The 18,305-nt window shown below is 44.3% G+C and overlaps 1 protein-coding gene across 1 annotated transcript in view; it reads right to left on the bottom strand.

Moving 5' to 3' along the window:
- The window catches only part of SLC7A14 (solute carrier family 7 member 14), a 56,185-nt gene that overhangs the window by 26,092 nt on the left and 11,788 nt on the right, over positions 1–18,305 (bottom strand). Inside the window, exon 2 of the mRNA XM_081910947.1 lies at positions 6,429–6,929. Within this exon, the coding sequence (XP_081767073.1) occupies positions 6,429–6,732 (304 nt within the window). The 5' untranslated portion in view covers positions 6,733–6,929. The remainder of the gene's footprint in view (positions 1–6,428; positions 6,930–18,305) is intronic.

Genomic DNA, 18,305 nt, shown 5'->3' with positions numbered 1-18,305 from the left:
CTCCGATGAAAATAGGGACATCCCATTCCATAAAGATAATTTTATCTTATTGGGTTGCCCCAGCACTCTGGGCAGTTTCCAACATATGTTGTTGTTGTTTAGTCTTTTAGTCATGTCCGACTCTTTGTGACCCCATGGACCAGAGCACGCCAGGCACTCCTGTCCTCCACTGCCTCCCGCAGTTTGGTCAAACTCATGCTGGTAGCTTCGAGAACACTATCCAACCATCTTGTCCTCTGTCATCCCCTTCTCCTTGTGCCCTCCATCTTTCCCAACATCAGGGTCTTTTCCAGGGAGTCTTCTCTTCTCATGAGGTGGCCAAAGTATTGGAGCCTCAGCTTCACGATCTGTCCTTCCAGTGAGCACTCAGGGCTGATTTCCTTAAGAATGGATAGGTTTGATTTTCTTGCAGTCCATGGGACTCTCAAGAGTCTCCTCCAGCACCATAATTCAAAAGCATCAATTCTTCGGCGATCAGCTTCCAACATATACAAAACCATAATAAAACATTATATATTTATATATATATATATATATATATATATATATATATATATATATATATATATACACCCCTTCCCTATACAGGATTGCCTTCAGATGGCTCAGGGGTTAGATAACTCCATACCATCCAACATTTCTCCAATGAAAATAGGGACATCCTAAGGAAAAGTGGGACATTCTGAGATCAGATCAGAAACCAAGACAGCTTCTCTAAATCAGGGACATCCTGGAAAATAGGGACATTTGGAGGGTCTGAATCTTGCCTATACGTTTATGCATAATTTTTACCTGGAAAGAATTGTTCTTGACATCTATTCAACTTTATTCTGCGTAAACCTTGATTGTGGTGTGGACATTGTGAAGCAATGCACCAGTTACACTAGTGGAGGTCTTTATCGCGGCTCACATTCAAGCAGGAGAAGAGGCTATGTGTCCTGGGAAAAGGCTCATTCTTATCTCAGTTTATGAAGCTGAGATATGATCACTCAGGCTAGCTCAGTGAAAAGAGAGCTGGCTCTTGAAAATAGTAACATGAGAACCCATCCCAAGGTTTTGTTTATATCCCAGATGCTTATGAGAACCGCAGCTAAAAGGTTAAGCAGAAGGTGAAGAGAAAGATTCAGTTTCATGTGCTTTGTGATTTCCTAGCTCAGCCTCACTTTTGCTTTCCAAGAATGCATTGCTGTTATAAATAACAAAACTCAGGAATGATCAAAAAGGGGGAAATGGCCGAGGAGACTATAAAAATATATCTCAGTGCTTGGGAAAATGTTTTTCTTCAGTGGAATGAAAGCAAATCAAGATGAAAGAAGAAAAAGAATAACCAACACAGCAAACTTGCTATAATCTTAAATTTTTAAAACATAACCCCTGTGGTAGAGATACAATATTGGCAGTTTTGTGTGTTACTCTTGCTTATAGTGTGTAGCTGTGTTGTTTGTACCCAAGTAATATCTTAATGGAAAGCTACCAAGGTTATAGGATCAGGTAGTTGATGGCTTTCTATGAGTTCACATGCGGCCCGTGTGTCTAAAGCACTCTTATGCCACTATAACAGTCAGGTCTACTCCTAAAGAACCCTGTTTTAAGGGTCCTGAGAATTCTTAGGAGATCCCTCACAGGGTTACAATTCCCAGCTCTCTTAACAAACCACCAGGTACCCCAGAAATCCTTCTTGGTACGTGTTAACATGTAAAAGTCACAGACCTCCTTCGTTGCATCCATTTGTTCCAATTTGTATTGTAACCGAAACGCTTTCAACTGGCTAAGAACACCACCTGAGTCGTGTGAGCTCTACCTGAAACTGTGATCGGACAAGGTGTGCTGTCGTCCCTTCTCAGCAGCAGTTTGGGTGGTGCCTCACATTTTGCAGTCCAGCTGCTATGATAGCACAGAGGTTTATTTTTATCTCTGTCTCAAAAGAACAAACGCCCGTCAGAAAACATATTAGTAACTTTGGATCAATGACAGCTGGCTGTTATATTTACAGAGATGGGTGTGCAGCCATTATGTATTTCTTCTTGCCAGGAGGCCACTGGGCAACATGAAACCTGCAAACATCTGAAACTTAAAGTGCCTTATTTGAATGTCTGCTAGCTCCTCCCACTCTGCCTCTTGAAATGTGCCAAATTGAGACATGTACGGCTTGACAAACACCAGCTGCCTTTTCTCCCCTTTTCTACCCATTTTTAAAAAAAAACTGATGAAGTGTTCGGGGGAATTCAAAAGCTTGTTCATTATTTTATGGCATTTTGGTTGACCTAATATAGACTCTGGAATTATTATTATGGCCAGCTTTATTCTTTAGAATTCTGATGCCTAAAAAAGCATTGTCTTTTCATTCAATAGCATTTTCCATCTCTAGGTAAAGTCAGAGTGTTAGCTCCCGGTTGTGTTAATTTTTTTTATAGGCATGGATTTATGTCATTTTTTTCCTCCTGAACAGGCTTTTACCTTCTTAAATTTTATAGTTCCTGAAGTTCTGCTTTGCAAGTTCAGATGTTTTGGTCCAGACCCACATAAATACCATCCTATTTGATTCTATGCTTTGTGGATAATACTTATCCATACTTAAAAGCTCTGTGTCTGAGTCTCTGTTTTTGTTTTGCCCCAAGCTTTCTCCATGAAAACCTGCTCTTTAGTGCTCAATTGGAGAAAACATCCATTTGGGCTTTCTGCGGATTGACATTTGCTTTTATTGAGCTTTATAGGTCAGGGTTTCATTTTGTTTTGTTTTTGCAAAAGAGGGGACACAGAGCTCGGACAGTGCTTGGACACAGAGCTTTAAGCGGTGGGCTGTGCCTGGAAAGTTAATTGCGGATAAGCCCATAATCTGGGTTGGGCAGACCTCAGGAAATACTTGGGTGGGGTTTTTTAGTAGACCCTGTGATCCAGCAACTGGAACCTGCTGCAAAGGATATACACTTAGAATTAAAGAATTCTGAGCCAAAGAATTTATTTTAGGCACCATATCTAAATGGAGCTCACAGCCCTTCCACGCCAAAATCTATCAACAGCCTTCTTCATTTCAGCAGTATAATTTGAGCCAGGGCCGGGGGACTGTCCTTTAGTTGCTACTAGTAAATCAGGTGGATGTTGGAAGTCCTTGCCAATCATCCAGGAAGCTAATGGCAGATCCATGGTTGTCTTCTGCCCACTGTTGTCTTGACCCACCTTGATAAAAATCTGATAGGTGCCACCAGAGTGGATAAAGTTGCTTCTAGCCCATCCATTGTGGCACCAGTTAGCCATTCCCAGTCCTCAAAAACAGTTAAGTGAAACAATGAGTTGAATGTTTTCCCTTGAAACTACACCAGGCCAGGTGTAGACCTTGGATGAGAAATTCCAATCTCATAAGAGAAAGTAGAATGAAAACAACTATTTTATCCTTGATAAAAGCATTAGAGAAAAGCTTGTATTAAAAAGCTAAATTTATCCAGGATATTTCATTGTGTTGCATTTACAATGCAGAATTCAAATCAAGGTTCTTCTGTTATTTATCAGTGTTTTCTTAACTGACACCCACATCAAATTTGAAGCATCAATAACCCGCCTCGGAAGCACAGAAGGCTCCTTTCAACTGCTTGCGTTGGAACATTGTGTCTGCTTGCTATCATTGAACTGTAAAGGACGAACACCAGCAGTAAACGGGCTCACGTGGAAAACATGCATAGACCAATTCATACCCTTGGCTAAATTCAATCAATGAAGCCAGGATTCAGAGACTTTTGCTTTACACTTGATAACTTCTTCTTATTCATCGCGATCCTTTAAAAACCAGACCCTGCAATCAAATTTCAATCAGACAACTCTGAAACCGGCAATCAAATTTCAGGCATGTAAACAGAAGAGTCTTGCTGGTCCAGCATTCTTTTAGTCAACCTGGTCCAGAATGTTGCATCCCAATCGCATCTGGGAAACTTGCAGGCAGGGTACAAATTCAATAGCCTTCCCCTCTTGTTTGTTCCTGACATCTGATATTCAAAAGGATGCTTAACTCTAAACCATGAGGTGCCATTTAACTATAATGGGTAATAGATTCTGACAGTCCTAGAGGGTCCTGAAAACTTCCTTTCCATCTTCATTATTATAGGGTAGCGGAAGTGAATGTTAATTAATCCACACAAGTACAGTTCGTACCATATTGCTAGACCAATTACGTTAATTGACTGAGATGGATTACAAATATGTTCGGTGTAGCCGGTGAGTAATCCACAAGCCTTATTTGGTAGCCAGAGACCCTCTGGATGTATTTGTTGGCTCTCATGATGTCAATGCAACTCCCCTGATAGTTTAAGCCAGCCTTCCTTAAAGCGATGTCCTCAAAAGGTCATTGGACTACAACTTCCATCAGTCCCAGACAGCATCAGGTTAAAGAAAGCTGGTCTAAGCAATCCTTATCTTAAGCACAGTGTATGTATCTTTGCTTTCTAACTTGACTAAATCCAGTTAAGCTAGGTCATTGAAACAGTCTACGTCTACAACAATGGTCCTCAGCAGGGGTGCCAACTTGAATAAAATATTGGGGGGACCCAGGAAAGCCCCGCCCCACATTACTGATCACAAGACATGGTGCACGCACATCATTTGAATAGCAATGCCCATCAACTTGAGTGGGGCAGCTCCCTCAAATGTTTTTGGGGAGCAAAGGGACCTTGACCCTTAGGAGTTGGCTCCTGTGGTCCTCATTTGTTTGGGGCCCAGGGTACATTTGGAAACCACAAAATCCAGAAGGAAAACAGCTCAAGGTCAGACCCTTAATTAAAAAAGTTGAAATGTTTACACCAAAAAAACAAATAGGACCCGGACAAACAAAGCAAACAGCCCCCTAAAACAGACAGCTCCTTCCAATCATACGACCCGCCAAGCCAAAAAAATCCTCAATAAAAAAAATTAAATAAAAATTGGGAGGGCAAGAGGTTTAGGCAGGACCCAAGAGGGGGTCTGGGGATACCATGGTGGGGACCCCAGGTTTACAAAGATTTCATATTCAGCATAGTGGTTGAGCTGACTCTCATGATATGTGAAAAGGATCGTGGAAACACAACAAAACTTGGTCATGGTTCAGCTAAACCTTAAATTGAGCATAGTTCTAATTGACTGCACCCTATCTTAATATAGAGGTAGAATTCTTACATAATTATTATGCTATCCAGTTAGGTTTAGGAGTGATTACCGAGTGCTGTAGTCACAACCAATCAGATGCCATGGTGGACTTATTGTAAGATGGTCAAAATTTCCCACTTGGTAATGCAAAAGGTTTTATCATTCATTGGCATTAGTCTGGGGCAGAGGTGTTGGTGCTACTAAAGGTGTTGACTCATTAAAAGAATAATACTTAGCTCTTGTATATTTTGCCATTTTTTCTACTTGAACAAATAGCATCTTAGGCCCAGAGAGGCATTTACAGTCAGTGCCATCTAGAGAGTTTCAGCAGGTCTCATAAAATGGAAGGCAGGTAATATAAACAAGTTTAATAATGTCCTTAATCAGAGGGAAAGATAGCACAGCTTACTTTCTTTACATTCTGAACATTCAGCATTGCACACCAATGTGTGCCACCCCAATAGCCTGAGACGATTATGCTGCTTCCTGAAAAGTAAAATGATGACTTATGAGCATTACATATTACTTTGGGCTGACAGTTTGAGCACCTGAAGGCAATAGTCGTCCCATCCCTCTTTAATTTTAAAAAGACATTTGTGCTCCCAAGCTGGTGTTTGATCTCAGTATATTATATTTTTAACTCTGCCCTAGTTTTCCATTGCATTTTCTTCCTGTAGTTTAATGCTGTTTTGACATGTATTTCTATATGGTTGTACACAGCTTGGAGACAGGAAGTGGAAGGCGGCATAAAATGGTTTCTAATAGATAAATACATACATACTTCAAAGAACAAATGGCTTATAAAATATGTATTCCTGGAATGCTTAAGAAAAAGAGTGGGGAACCTCATGGCCCATGGTCAATGTTGGCCTGCCAGGTGGTCCAGGTTGACCCTCAGGGCCATTTTCTCCAAACCAACCCCAGCTGTCCACTCACTGATGACACTGAGTGATGTCAGCTGATGGGCAGGGTTCAGTCCCACTGGGTGCTGCATCAACAGCATGTTCTTTGACCCCTGTATCCAGCAGGATTGAACCCTTAGCTCATCAGCTGGTCATGATGGCATCAAGATATAAGATGATTGACAGATGGGTAGACTTGTTCACCTGTCACAGTGGGTTTGCAGGGGTGGGGGTGGGGATAAAGATCTGCCCCCCTGGGCCAAAAAGGTACCCCAACCCCTGGATTATGAGCAACGACAGTGCTTGATGAAAGATAAACTAAAAAGTCCCCCCTAGAAATTCATGAGAAATAGAATCAGCCACAACTGTTCTTCAGTAAATAGGCATTTAGTAAGCATACAGTTTGGGAAGACTCACCAGACAAAATGGAGGCTACAGCTGCAATGATGAAGGAAACGATGACGCCCGGCCCGGCCATCTCCTTAGCAACCAGGCCAGAGACCACGTACATCCCGGTGCCAACACAACTTCCAACACCCAGTGAAACCAGATCCAGGGTAGTGAGCACTTGGGCCAGTTTGGTTCCATGGGATGTGGTGGTGCCTGTTCCCTCCAGCATGGATTCCACTGGCTTGGTGCGGAGGATTCGAGAGTGCATGGCATACCATGTGGCACCCCACTGGATCCGTCGGGGGTCCAAGTGCGAGAGGATGCCGCTCATTGTGATGTCAAGGGATGGAAAGAAAGGCCAACGAAAACCACAGAGTTCAGTTAGCTCCCGTAACGAAGTCTGACAGCATAGACTTTAGCAGACAGGTAGTCAGTTTCAGAGATGGTCCATGTCAACTCAAAGCCACTGCGGTGTGAATGTAAACTGCAGCTTTAACAACCTGGGTTTCAGTTTCGCCTTGTGAGATCCTATGAGAAAGAGGAGGAAAATATATTCCTGTGTGAATGAAAGAAAGTGGGACCACGAAACATTTCTATCCCACTCCTAGGAACCAAGATTACAGTAATACATACGTGAGCAGCATATGCTGGAGGACCAGCCATATTTGGTGTATAGTGTAAGCAATACTAATTTCTAGATGGATTAATGGTCTGACCTGGTAATGGGCAGCTTCTGGTGTTCTTGTTAAGTCCCATACGATAGACCTGTTATGTGTTCATGTGGTGGCATCATTTTCACAGAAACATAGAATTGGAAGGGATCCCGAGGGACATGGAGTTCAACTCCCCTGCAATGCAGGAATCTCAGAAGCAATGAGGGTGGCTTCTCTTTCCTTGTCTTCCTCACTCAAGATAGGTGGCACTCAGAACCAGTGGTTAAGCTAGATAATTTTAAACATTGGACTTAATAGTCTTGTGTGCATGTGTATGTGGTAATTAGATGATAATGTGCATTACTTCACTTACGGTACTTTAAAATGTGGTAAGAGAGCCCTGCTGGGTTTGGGGGTCCTGCTGAGAGGGCTCTTGTAACCTGTCCAGTTGGTGCTATTGTTCAGAATATATTCAAAAAGGATGGAGCAATTGGTCAGCAGCACAATAAGGCCTGGATCACATATCTATGCACATCAGTTGGATTTTCAGCACTTAATTGCTCTACACTTGGGCTGCAAACTTATGCACACATACACTGTGTGGGAATATGAAGCTAATGAGCCTGACTTACAAGTAAATAAGCATAGGACTGTGCTGTAGATACACTGTCTGTGTGCTTGCTTCTGCAATCCATTGCTTTTTGTGCTTGAGAAATGATTACTTTGTATATTTGGACATAGATGATTAGAAAGGTAACAAGCTTTCTTCTGTGTTCTCTTCCACAAATGATATTTACTGGGCAAATGGTGCCTTGAACTTTTCACTGTTTAGGAAAGGGGTAGTGTGAAACAATATCTTTCTAGCTGCCTGGGGAAGAAACAATGGTCTCTTTTTCATTTTTGGCTAAAAAGAAACTATTTTCTTCCTTTGTATCTAAATGTGTGTTTTTAATACATACAGAAATTTTGCCAAGTTAGCAAAAACATGACGTTAAGTTGACTGCTGTTGGTTGACTAAAACCTAGAGAGTTTCCCCAGATATTTACCCTAAGCAATATTTACCCCATGATTAAAGGTTGTAGCATTTAGGATTTTTTAGTTTATAGAAAAGGTGGGGAAGAGGTGGCATGATCAAAGTTTATAAAATTATGCATGGCATAGAGAAAGTGGCTAGAGAAAACTTTCTCTCTCTCTGTCTCACTCATTACACTAGAATTCGTGCACATCCAACGAAGCTGAATGTTGAAAAACTCAGGACAGACAAAGGAAAGTACATATTCATGCACTGCATAGTTAAACTGTGGAACTCACTCCCACAGCAGCCAGAGACGACGGATGGCTTGAAAAGTGGATTAGGCCAATTCATGGAGGATAAGACTTATCAGTAGCTGCTAGCCACAATGGCTATGCTCTGTCTCCACAGCTAAAGGCAGTATGCTTCTGAATACCAGTTGCTGGAAAGGGGAGGGTGCTATTGTCCTGCTCAAGTCCTACAAAAGACTTCAAAAAATTTACTGCCAATCAGAATAGATAGCAAGGGGGCAAGAGTCTCTAGTTCAGGACAGAGTTAGTATGTGAAAGAGTTAAGAACCACAGACTTCTAAATTGCTAGAATAGACTCAGTGATGTCAGATCCCTTTTCTCCTGAGAGGGAAGAAATAATTCTTATTTCCTGTTCTCTCTCTCTCTCTCTCTCTCTCTCTCTCTCTCTCTCTCTCTCTCTCTCTCTCTCTCATTGCATGTGACGGAAGTAGACGTCCCTCACCTTAACTCTCTGTCCCAGACATATGTCTGAGACCACCCTTTATAGTACTTTTAAACCAAGAACATTTACCAGGAATTTATCGTTGCTGCTAAGAACAATGCATGACTGTAAGTAAAGTATATTTTAAACTTCCTTCAATGTATGGTGTGCAGGAGAGGTAAAGGGAGCCAACCACTTCAAGTAGCTGGAGCATATTAAAATAAGGCTTAAAAGCCTATTCCTACACTTCACTACATCTACCTAACGATGGGATTTAAACTCTGCTACTAGGGTTCTTTATGCACAAGCCCTGCATTCCTAAAAAATCCAGGCACCAGCCATTTCTTCTTTTGTTTCCTAACACACACACATGGGTCTGTAGAGGACTAGATATAACCAATATATCCTCTTACCAATGGCCATCAATATTGTTATCTTTCAACAGGGCTAGGATTGGACTTTAAATCGGGGACTGTGCTCTATAAAGCAGGATATAAGACCACCCGAACAAAGACCTATTGAATAGGCCTGTTTCCAGCCACAGTGACCTGTGGGAAGCTCAAAGGCAGGCAGGAGCACAGTCGCCATCTCCTGCCGTTGTTCCCCAGCAACTGGAATTCAGTGACACAATGCCTTTGATCCTGGATGCGACAGATGGCCATCCCAACTAGCAGCCAATAGCCACAAGGTTGAGCTCTTCATTCATAGCCAAGTGGTCGAATTCTTACTTCCAATGTGGGAGGCCTAGTCCAGTGTGCTACTGACTGTGCTTTCTGAGGACAGGGGACACATGTCATAGCTTACTGTTGGAACATAGCTTTGTCTGCACTAGATTTAGCCCCTGGTACCTGCTATTTTGCAGGGACGCAGGTGGCGCTGTGGGTTAAAGCCTCAGCGCCTAGGACTTGCCGATCGAAAGGTCGGCGGTTCGAATCCCTGTGGCGGGGTGCGCTCCCGCTGCTCGGTACCAGCGCCTGCCAACCTAGCAGTTCGAAAGCACCTCCGGGTGCAAGTAGATAAATAGGGACCGCTTACTAGCGGGAAGGTAAACGGCGTTTCCGTGTGCGGCTCTGGCTCGCCAGATGCAGCTTTGTCACGCTGGCCACGTGACCCGGAAGTGTCTCCGGACAGCGCTGGCCCCTGGCCTCTTAAGTGAGATGGGCGCACAACCCCAGAGTCTGTCAAGACTGGCCCGTACGGGCAGGGGTACCTTTACCTTTACCTTTTACCTGCTATTTTTAAGCAAGGATCTCAGACGGCAGGGCTGGTGGGAACTACATTGGAGAGGCACCGTAGACAGCAGCAGGTATAATGAGCCGGTGATCTGGCTCAGTTTAAGTGCATTCAGAGTTTTAATCTGTGTGGCTTCAAAGAGCACCCAAAGACATCAGTTTCATAACTTCAGCAGTGACATTTAAAACATCTGGATGGGTTTCAACTGAGTGCTTTATAATTAAACTCTGTCTGTTTTTTTCCAGCTCAAAAGCATCCCACTGTGGGGACATAGAAAACTCAAAGATGTATAATGCACCCTATGGCCAAATTTACATTTTTCACTCATCCACTAATTACCTTCTTGCTCATTAAACACAGCAAATGGCACAAACACTTTGGTGAGGGGCTTAAACCTGTACAGGTTTATTTATTTTTTCCTGGAGAAAACTTTGTTCATTTCTGGTTTTGCAAATTGCTTCCAAAGATGGTGTCCAACCCACAGTGTTCTTTTCCTTGATGGTGGTGATTTGCATTTACTAGACCAATAAGTGAGGCCACATCTGCACCATGCATTTAAAGCACTAGGATTCCACTTGAACAGTCATGGATTCTTCGGAACTGTAGTTTATTAAGGGTGCTTAAAAGTTGTTAAGGTAAAGGGACCCCTGACCATTAGGTCCAGTCGTGGCCGACTCTGGGGTTGCGGTGCTCATCTCGCATTACTGGCCAAGGGATCCGGTGTACAGCTTCCGGGTCATGTGGCCAGCATGACTAAGCCACTTCTGGCAAACCAGAGCAGCGCACGGAAACGCCGTTCACCTTCCCGCCGGAGCAGTACCTATTTATCTACTTGCACTTTGACGTGCTTTCGAACTGCTAGGTTGGCAGGAGCTGGGACAGAGCAATGGGAGCTCACCCCGTCGGGGGGTTTCGAACCGCCGACCTTCTAATTGGCAAGTCTTAGGCTCTGTGGTTTAACCCACAGCGCCACCCGTTGTTAGGAGGCCACTATTCCCCTCACAGAGCTACAATTCCCAGACTTCCCTGGGAAGAGGGATCGATTGATAAACCACTCTCCTCACAACTCTCAGTACCCTCAGCAAACTACAGGATACACAAATATGTATTTTTTTAAATAAAAAAACCTGAAAAATACAAGTTTTATGAAAAAATGGTGTGAGTTTAAAAAAGAAATTGAAAGATTGATGCAGAAATAGGAATAAATGGGCTTATGAGTGGATAAACACAAAATTTGTACAATGATACCCAAAAGCTTAAGAAAAACACTTTGTCAGCCCATGGCCCCCCCACAGCCCAAGAAGAGAGAAGAAAACCATCTCTATTTGAATTCTAATTGGCTTTTCCCATTCTCACTGTCATTAATCAAAAGTCTACCACCTACTGCTGTGATGCCAGACATTATTAGGAAAGGGTTGTTTGCACCACAACAACATTCTTCATTAGGGAAAATTAAACTAAAACAGCAATCATATTGCAGATAGAGAGAGAAACATGTTTACAGGCGCAAATCGTCTCTATCTATGGAAACATTTCCTGCATTATTCATATTCAGCGAAGGTTCAATTTGTTGCTATGGTGGCACTTAAAGTCATCCTGGCTACTAGCTTGACTTGTATGAGCCTCCGGATATGTGCAATTGGTTTGACTTACCTAGGCATATATCAAAGGGCCCCGAAATAGCCTGCAGACTAGTTGCATTCTGGCTGACCGCCCACCCAACCCATCTTCTTTCCCCAGGGATACCCATTGCCTGCACTACAGCCTGCTAGACAGGAGGAGAGCTGAACGTTGCTTATGGTAAGCTGAACCTTGTACAGAATTCAGAAACAGATAGGTAGCCGTGTTGGTCTGCCATAGTCAAAACAAAAAAAAATCCTTCCAGTAGCACCTTAAAGACCAACTAAGTCAGTTCTTGGTATGAGCTTTCGTGTGCATGCACACTTCTTCAGATACACTGAAACAGAAGTTTCCAGACCCTTCTATATAGTGAGAAGGTGGGGAGGGGTATTACTCAGAAGGGTGGTGGGAATGGGTGATTGGCAGATAGCTGTGATGTCTGTACCTGTGCAAGTTTCTTGGTGAGGTTGATGAACTTCCATTTCATGCGGCTCAATGTGGTGCCTTCCATAGTTCCAGTTACAGATAGGTAGCCGTGTTGGTCTGCCATAGTCAAAACAAAAAAAATTCCTTCCAGTAGCACCTTAAAGACCAACTAAGTCAGTTCTTGGTATGAGCTTTCATGTGCATGCACACTTCTTCAGATACACTGAAACAGAAGTTTTCAGTGATCTGCCAATCACCCATTCCCACCACCCTTCTGAGTAATACCCCTCCCCACCTTCTCACTATATAGAAGGGTCTGGAAACTTCTGTTTCAGTGTATCTGAAGTAGTGTGCATGCACACGAAAGCTCATACCAAGAACTGACTTAGTTGGTCTTTAAGGTGCTACTGGAAGGAATTTTTTTTGTTTTGAGAATCCAGAAAGGCAGCCACACCTGGTGCAGGAAGAATGTGCACACGGGAAGGTGGGAGATGGAAAGAGAGACAGAGAGAGATGCTGGGCTATTTTAGTCACTGGTGACACTGGCAGCTGACCCTCAGCTGGCCGGAGCAGATGGTCTTTGTACTAAGACACAGTGAAGGCTGGTCACTGCTAAAGCCGCATCTGTGGAACGAGTTACGTCATGGACTTGCTAAAAAGGAATTAAACGGCAGAGAGAAACGAGCACAGAGGCTTGTTCCTCTCGTGCTCATTGAAGTAGCTTCTTTCCTGTGAGCTGCCAGTGGGAAAGGGATGAGCTTTTCATAGAATCATAGAATCACAGAATTGGGAAGGGACCCTGAGGGGCATCTAGTCCCACCCCCTGCAGTGCAGGAATCTCAACTAGATCATCCATGGCAGATGGCCATCCAACGTTTGCTTATAAACCTCTAAGTCTAATACATCTCGTAGGAGTCTGTTCCACTGTGGGAAAGTTCTTCCAGATGTTTGTGACTGCAAAAATTGGACATACTTTTCACAACCAGTCCTGCCTCTCTAAGATCTTGTTGGCTGCTGGATTGATCAACAGGACAGGAACCAGCACAGTATGGAGGAGCAACTCCTTCGCCCTTCCTTGCTTTCCCCTCGAACCACTTCTGCAGACTTTGGAATGACAGGAAATTGGAATGCAGGAACAGAGGAAGCTGTCACCTCACACAACTGGTGCATCTAGGCCAGTATTGTCTACACTGTCTGGCAGCAGCTCTCCAGGATTGAAGATTGGGCAGATGGAGATGCCAGGATTGAACCTGAGACTTCCTGCATGCAAAGCAGGCATTAAGGCTCTTCCTGGAAAAAGCATTATATAGTCAGAGTCTGAGTCCAGAAACAAGTCTCAGAATTATTAGCTGTTGTCTGCCCTGGATTTCTTGCCCATATTAGCACCCCCTTGGAGAAAGAGTTGCCTTAAGTAGTAGGGACTCCTATTAGTACCAGCCTGAGATCAGCATATTATGCTGCCTTACACTGGATCAGGCCATTGGTCTACCTGGCTTAGTGCTGACTACTCTGACTGGCAGCCAGGACTCAACCTGGTCCATCACATCACCTCTTACCTGATCTTTTTAAGAAGGCCAGGAATTATACCTGGGCCCTTCTGCATGCAAAGCATATGCTCTGTCACTGAGCTCTGGCAGTCCCCTGATGCTCCCTTCTTTACTGATATGGACACAAGGCCTTTCCCAACTGATCTTTGCCAACTAGATCAAAGTTCTCTAGTCCCCAGTGCATCATGCCAATCAGAGTCTTCTGAGTCACTGAGGCATCAAGCACTACGTTTGGTAGGCTTGCCATACGTCAGGAAAATTCCTGACATGTCCTTTTTTTCGGGTGTAAAAATGGCATCAGGGCGGAATTTTGCCGAACTGGCAAAATGTCAAGGAAAACCTGGATGTATGGAAAAAGCTTAAAATCACTATTTTGCGGGGAGGTCTGCCCAGGGTGTCAGGAATTTTGCTTTTTGAAATATGGGAACCCTATACATTTGGGTAGGGACGCAGGTGGCGCTGTGGGTTAAAGCCTCAGCGCCTAGGGCTTGCCGATCGAAAGGTCGGCGGTTCGAATCCCTGCGGCGGGGTGCGCTCCCGCTGCTCGGTCCCAGCGCCTGCCAACCTAGCAGTTCGAAAGCACCTCCGGGTGCAAGTAGATAAATAGGGACCGCTTACCAGCGGGAAGGTAAACGGCGTTTCCGTGTGCGGCTCTGGCTCGCCAGAGCAGCGATGTCACACTGGCCACGTGACCCGGAAGTGTCTCCGGACAGCGCTGGCCCCTGGCCTCTTGAGTGAGATGGGCGCACAACCCCAGAGTCTGTCAAGACTGGCCCGTACGGGCAGGGGTACCTTTACCTTTTATACATTTGGGTAAGCACACCTCTTCCAAGTAACACAAGCTATTAATATTTTCAGGCAGAGGAAGGATAGAAATGCAAATACCTAAACTCTAGCACATTCCCCAGCCAGCAACCAATCAACTTGGGTAAGACAGAGGACAATGTCATGTTGCACAGATATCAGTTACAAGTGACTGACTTTGCACACTCCATCTCAGAAATGACATTTTGCACTTTGGAAAAGGGCATGGGGCAGGACAGTGCACTGAAAACTGGCTTATACCAGGTCAGTCCATTGGTCCATCTTTACCAGAGATAGGCAACTCTGTGCCCTTCTGATGTTGGCAAGGATGGGCCAAGGTTGAAGGAGAATTGTCTCAGGTGGTGAGCATGGGGTGCCCTTTGGATCCCTGTTCTCCTTGTTCCTGGGTGGACTGGGCAGGCTGGCTGGCCAATGGGGTCCTTTCTCAGAGCAAGGCATTCTGGGTGAGGTGTCTTGGAGAATGCCTTTGCCAATCCTGTCCTTTGCCCCAGCAGCTATAAATGCAGCTTAAACAAGTTGCAAGAAATTATTTTTAAAGTCTGCGCTCAAGCTGTCATAGCAAACCACAGCAGTGGCTCAGCCATTCTAGACTTCCTCTCCCAGAATGCCTCACTCTGAAGAAGAAAAAGAAGAAGAAGAGAAGAAGAGTTTGGATTTGATATCCTGCTTTATCACTACCCGAAGGGGTCCCAGCAGCTGCATGTGGAGGAGCGGGGAAGCGAACCCGGTTCCCCAGATTATGAATCTACTGCTCTTAACCACTACACCACACTGGCTCTCCACTATACCTTTGGCCCTTTCTCAGAGTGAGGCTCAGAAAGGGTGGAGCATGAAATACATGGAGGAATGGGATGGAGGAAGCAGGTGCTGTTTTCATCAACACAAAATGGAAGAGGTGGTGGGAAGAGAAGGAGGAGGATGTGGGCTGGCTGCACCCACCCTAGTGGCTACAACAACCATCAGTCCTAGCCAGGGATGATGGGAGTTGTAATTATTTAGAGGGCATCATGTTGCCTACTTCTGGGTCACACTCACTGGCAACAACTTTCCAGGGTTCCACATACCTCTCCTGACTCTAACCTAGAGATGCCAGTGGATGAACCCTGGACCTTCTGAGTGCAAAGAACCCATATGATTTACCTCTGAAAATAAGGCATGTATACATTGAGGCATGTAGTATTGCCCATGAATGGACATATGTGGACAAAATGCTGAGTCGCTTTCTGTTCCAGAACATCCACCCTATGGGTTCTAGTAGAACATTTTGGGGGCTCTGGCAGCGTTGCACCCCAGTGTGTGCCCTCTTGGAGCTATTCCACAGGTTTTTGCTCTTGCTCTTTGTCTGGTAAAATCTCAGCCTAGCGAAGCAGTTTTTGCTTCCTTTTTTTTTTTAGCTTTTCTAATGTAGGCAAAGGCATGACATCAGCTGTGCAATTCAATATGTCTTCAATAAAATTACATGAGTCAAGCTTCAGCTACCAACCACTAGAGAAAATGTGGAATGCCTGCTTCGGTAGGATACTCATCCACTCATTATCCACTCTTCGGTGCGTCAGCCATGTAATTTGATTCTGCACTTAATATTTTGATGGCCATCAGATCACTGATTTGCTGCATAAGAAATTCCATCCTAAATGTTTTTTTTTATGTCAAGGAATCTAAAATTCAAAGTCTGGGATGAATATAAGAGTCTAGCCTAGTCCAGTACTGCTGACTAACTGGCTGCAGCTCTAGGGGGGCTGTGTGTCTTAATTTACGGAGCACAGTCCTCTGTTTGAAGGACTGTCTGGCAACAAAGCCGGTTAAAAGATTTTTAAAAACCATGGGAAGGGAGAGCAGGGGACTTGCAGTTGCTTATTTGACAACCCAGAAAGCAGACTGTGCAGGCACACAGTCACAGTCTCCCCCAATCCGCCAAGGCATATTATATTTCCATTAAATTATAGAAATTATTTCCAAATCTGCATCTATACTTACAGATTTACATATGGCTTTTCAATGCAAATCTGTGTCCTCTTTTTGCAGAGCAGCCTTCCATAGTCTCATGCAGAGATAGTTTTAACTGGAAATGTTAGCAACTGAGCATGGAACTTTCGGCGTGCCATACAGCAGGACCAGCCCAAGATATTTTGCTGCTTGAAGCTGAGCAGCAAATAGCACCTGCTCCCCCAAAAGCAAGGTGCGTAGTGACTAAGACCAGGCAAGTTATTTTGGCTCCTGAGTCAGAAAATCTCACAAGTGCCCAGGGCCGGTCCACCCATGAGGCAAGGTGAGGCAACAGCCTTGAGCGGCAGAAGCCCATGAGGTGGTGCATTGGTGGCAGCACCAGTTTCCTGCAAGATCTCATGGAGCACACAAGATCAGATGCAGCGCAGCAGTGCATCCCCATTTGGCCTCAAGCAGCAAAATGGGATGCACTCAAATGAGAATAATAATGAAGTCCCAAATGAGCTGCCTTGTAGTGGCCATATCTGTCTGCCTAATAACAGGGCCGGCCCTCCTACCAGGAAGCTTTGGCTCCTCTCCCCTGCAGTGCCTCTTTTGTGCCTCTTGCTCAAGTTAATGCTGAAATTGTTATTTTTTTTCATTTTCAGCAAAGGCAGGTGTGAATTGTGACATCTTTCATTTTCAGACCTTTTGCCACAGGTCACTTAGATAAGAGGTTTGTTTTCCTCCTTCCTTAATAAAAGTTCCTCCTTTCAGTAGCCTCCCAGCATTTCCTATGACGATTTAACACAAAGAACGCAGCTGAGACTCTCCAAGCGGTGAGCACATTTGTCTTTCAAATGTGATTTTTGTTCCCTCCCCGCAAATGAACTACACCTTCCTTTTGTGAGCTGTGTGGTCTGATTAATGCAAGATCAAGGTCTCCCACTGGTTATACAGCTATGAAGGATTGCAACTCGCTGCTCCACTTCTCTGTTTTCCTTGGCCCATTGATCAAAGCGAGGGGCCACAGAAAGCAGGCGATTTCATGAGCCAAAGTAAGGCAGGATGAAAGAATAGGAAAGGAACGTGAGCATGCTGCAATTGTGCGCAAATGCTGGAAATGTGAAAAGCATGATACAGAATGCAGAACTCAGCTTCCTAAGACTATAGATTTCCTAATTCCCCCCCCCCCTTTGTTCATGGACCGTCAGCCCTGCTCCCAACCTGCCTCAAATGCTTCTGCCAGCCTGGAATGTGGCCTTCAACTGTGATACTGTCTGCCTGGGTGGAGGATGGAAAGGAGTGTGTGTGTGTGTGTGTGTGTGTGTGTGTGTGTGTGTATACAACCTCTAACTTTTGCATGCCTAGAATGTATCTTATTGTATAAAGGAAAGATTCTCATCCTTTCCTTTGGCCATGCCCACCAAGGACAGGTGGCCCTTAGAAAGTCCCCCATGTGGCCCTCAGGCTCCCATGCTTGACATCAATGCTTCTAGCCACAACACTTTTTTGCCCACAGAGTAAAGTAGTAAAGTATGCTGATTTACACACCATTATTCAAAACCTAATTTCTGTTGGGCTAAACAGAATTCTAGATCCCCTCCCAGTATTTAGCCTAGATCTGTATTATTCCCACACACCTCTGCATAGATTTCTTTTCTTTTCAGCAGTGCCACATTGTCCCCCAGCACTGACACATTAATTCCACAATCCTGTTTATTCCAGCAATCATCCACTTTCCTGCTAGGGTTGTAAAAAACCTGCCTGACTCTGTAATTTTGTAGATGTAAATGAATTAAAAAGAGTAGGGTGGGGGGGGGCCAATCCTTGTGTGAGTCATGCCACTGCAATACCTGCTTCTTTCTTAACAGCCTGTCCCGTTGACTTAATTTATAGTATTATAGAGCTCAGTAAATTATTGATATAA

The sequence above is a fragment of the Podarcis melisellensis genome (assembly GCF_964234715.1).
Source record: "Podarcis melisellensis genome assembly, chromosome: 5".
In the NCBI taxonomy this organism is placed as follows: Eukaryota; Metazoa; Chordata; class Lepidosauria; order Squamata; family Lacertidae; genus Podarcis; species Podarcis melisellensis.
This window is presented reverse-complemented; position numbering and strand designations above follow the sequence as displayed.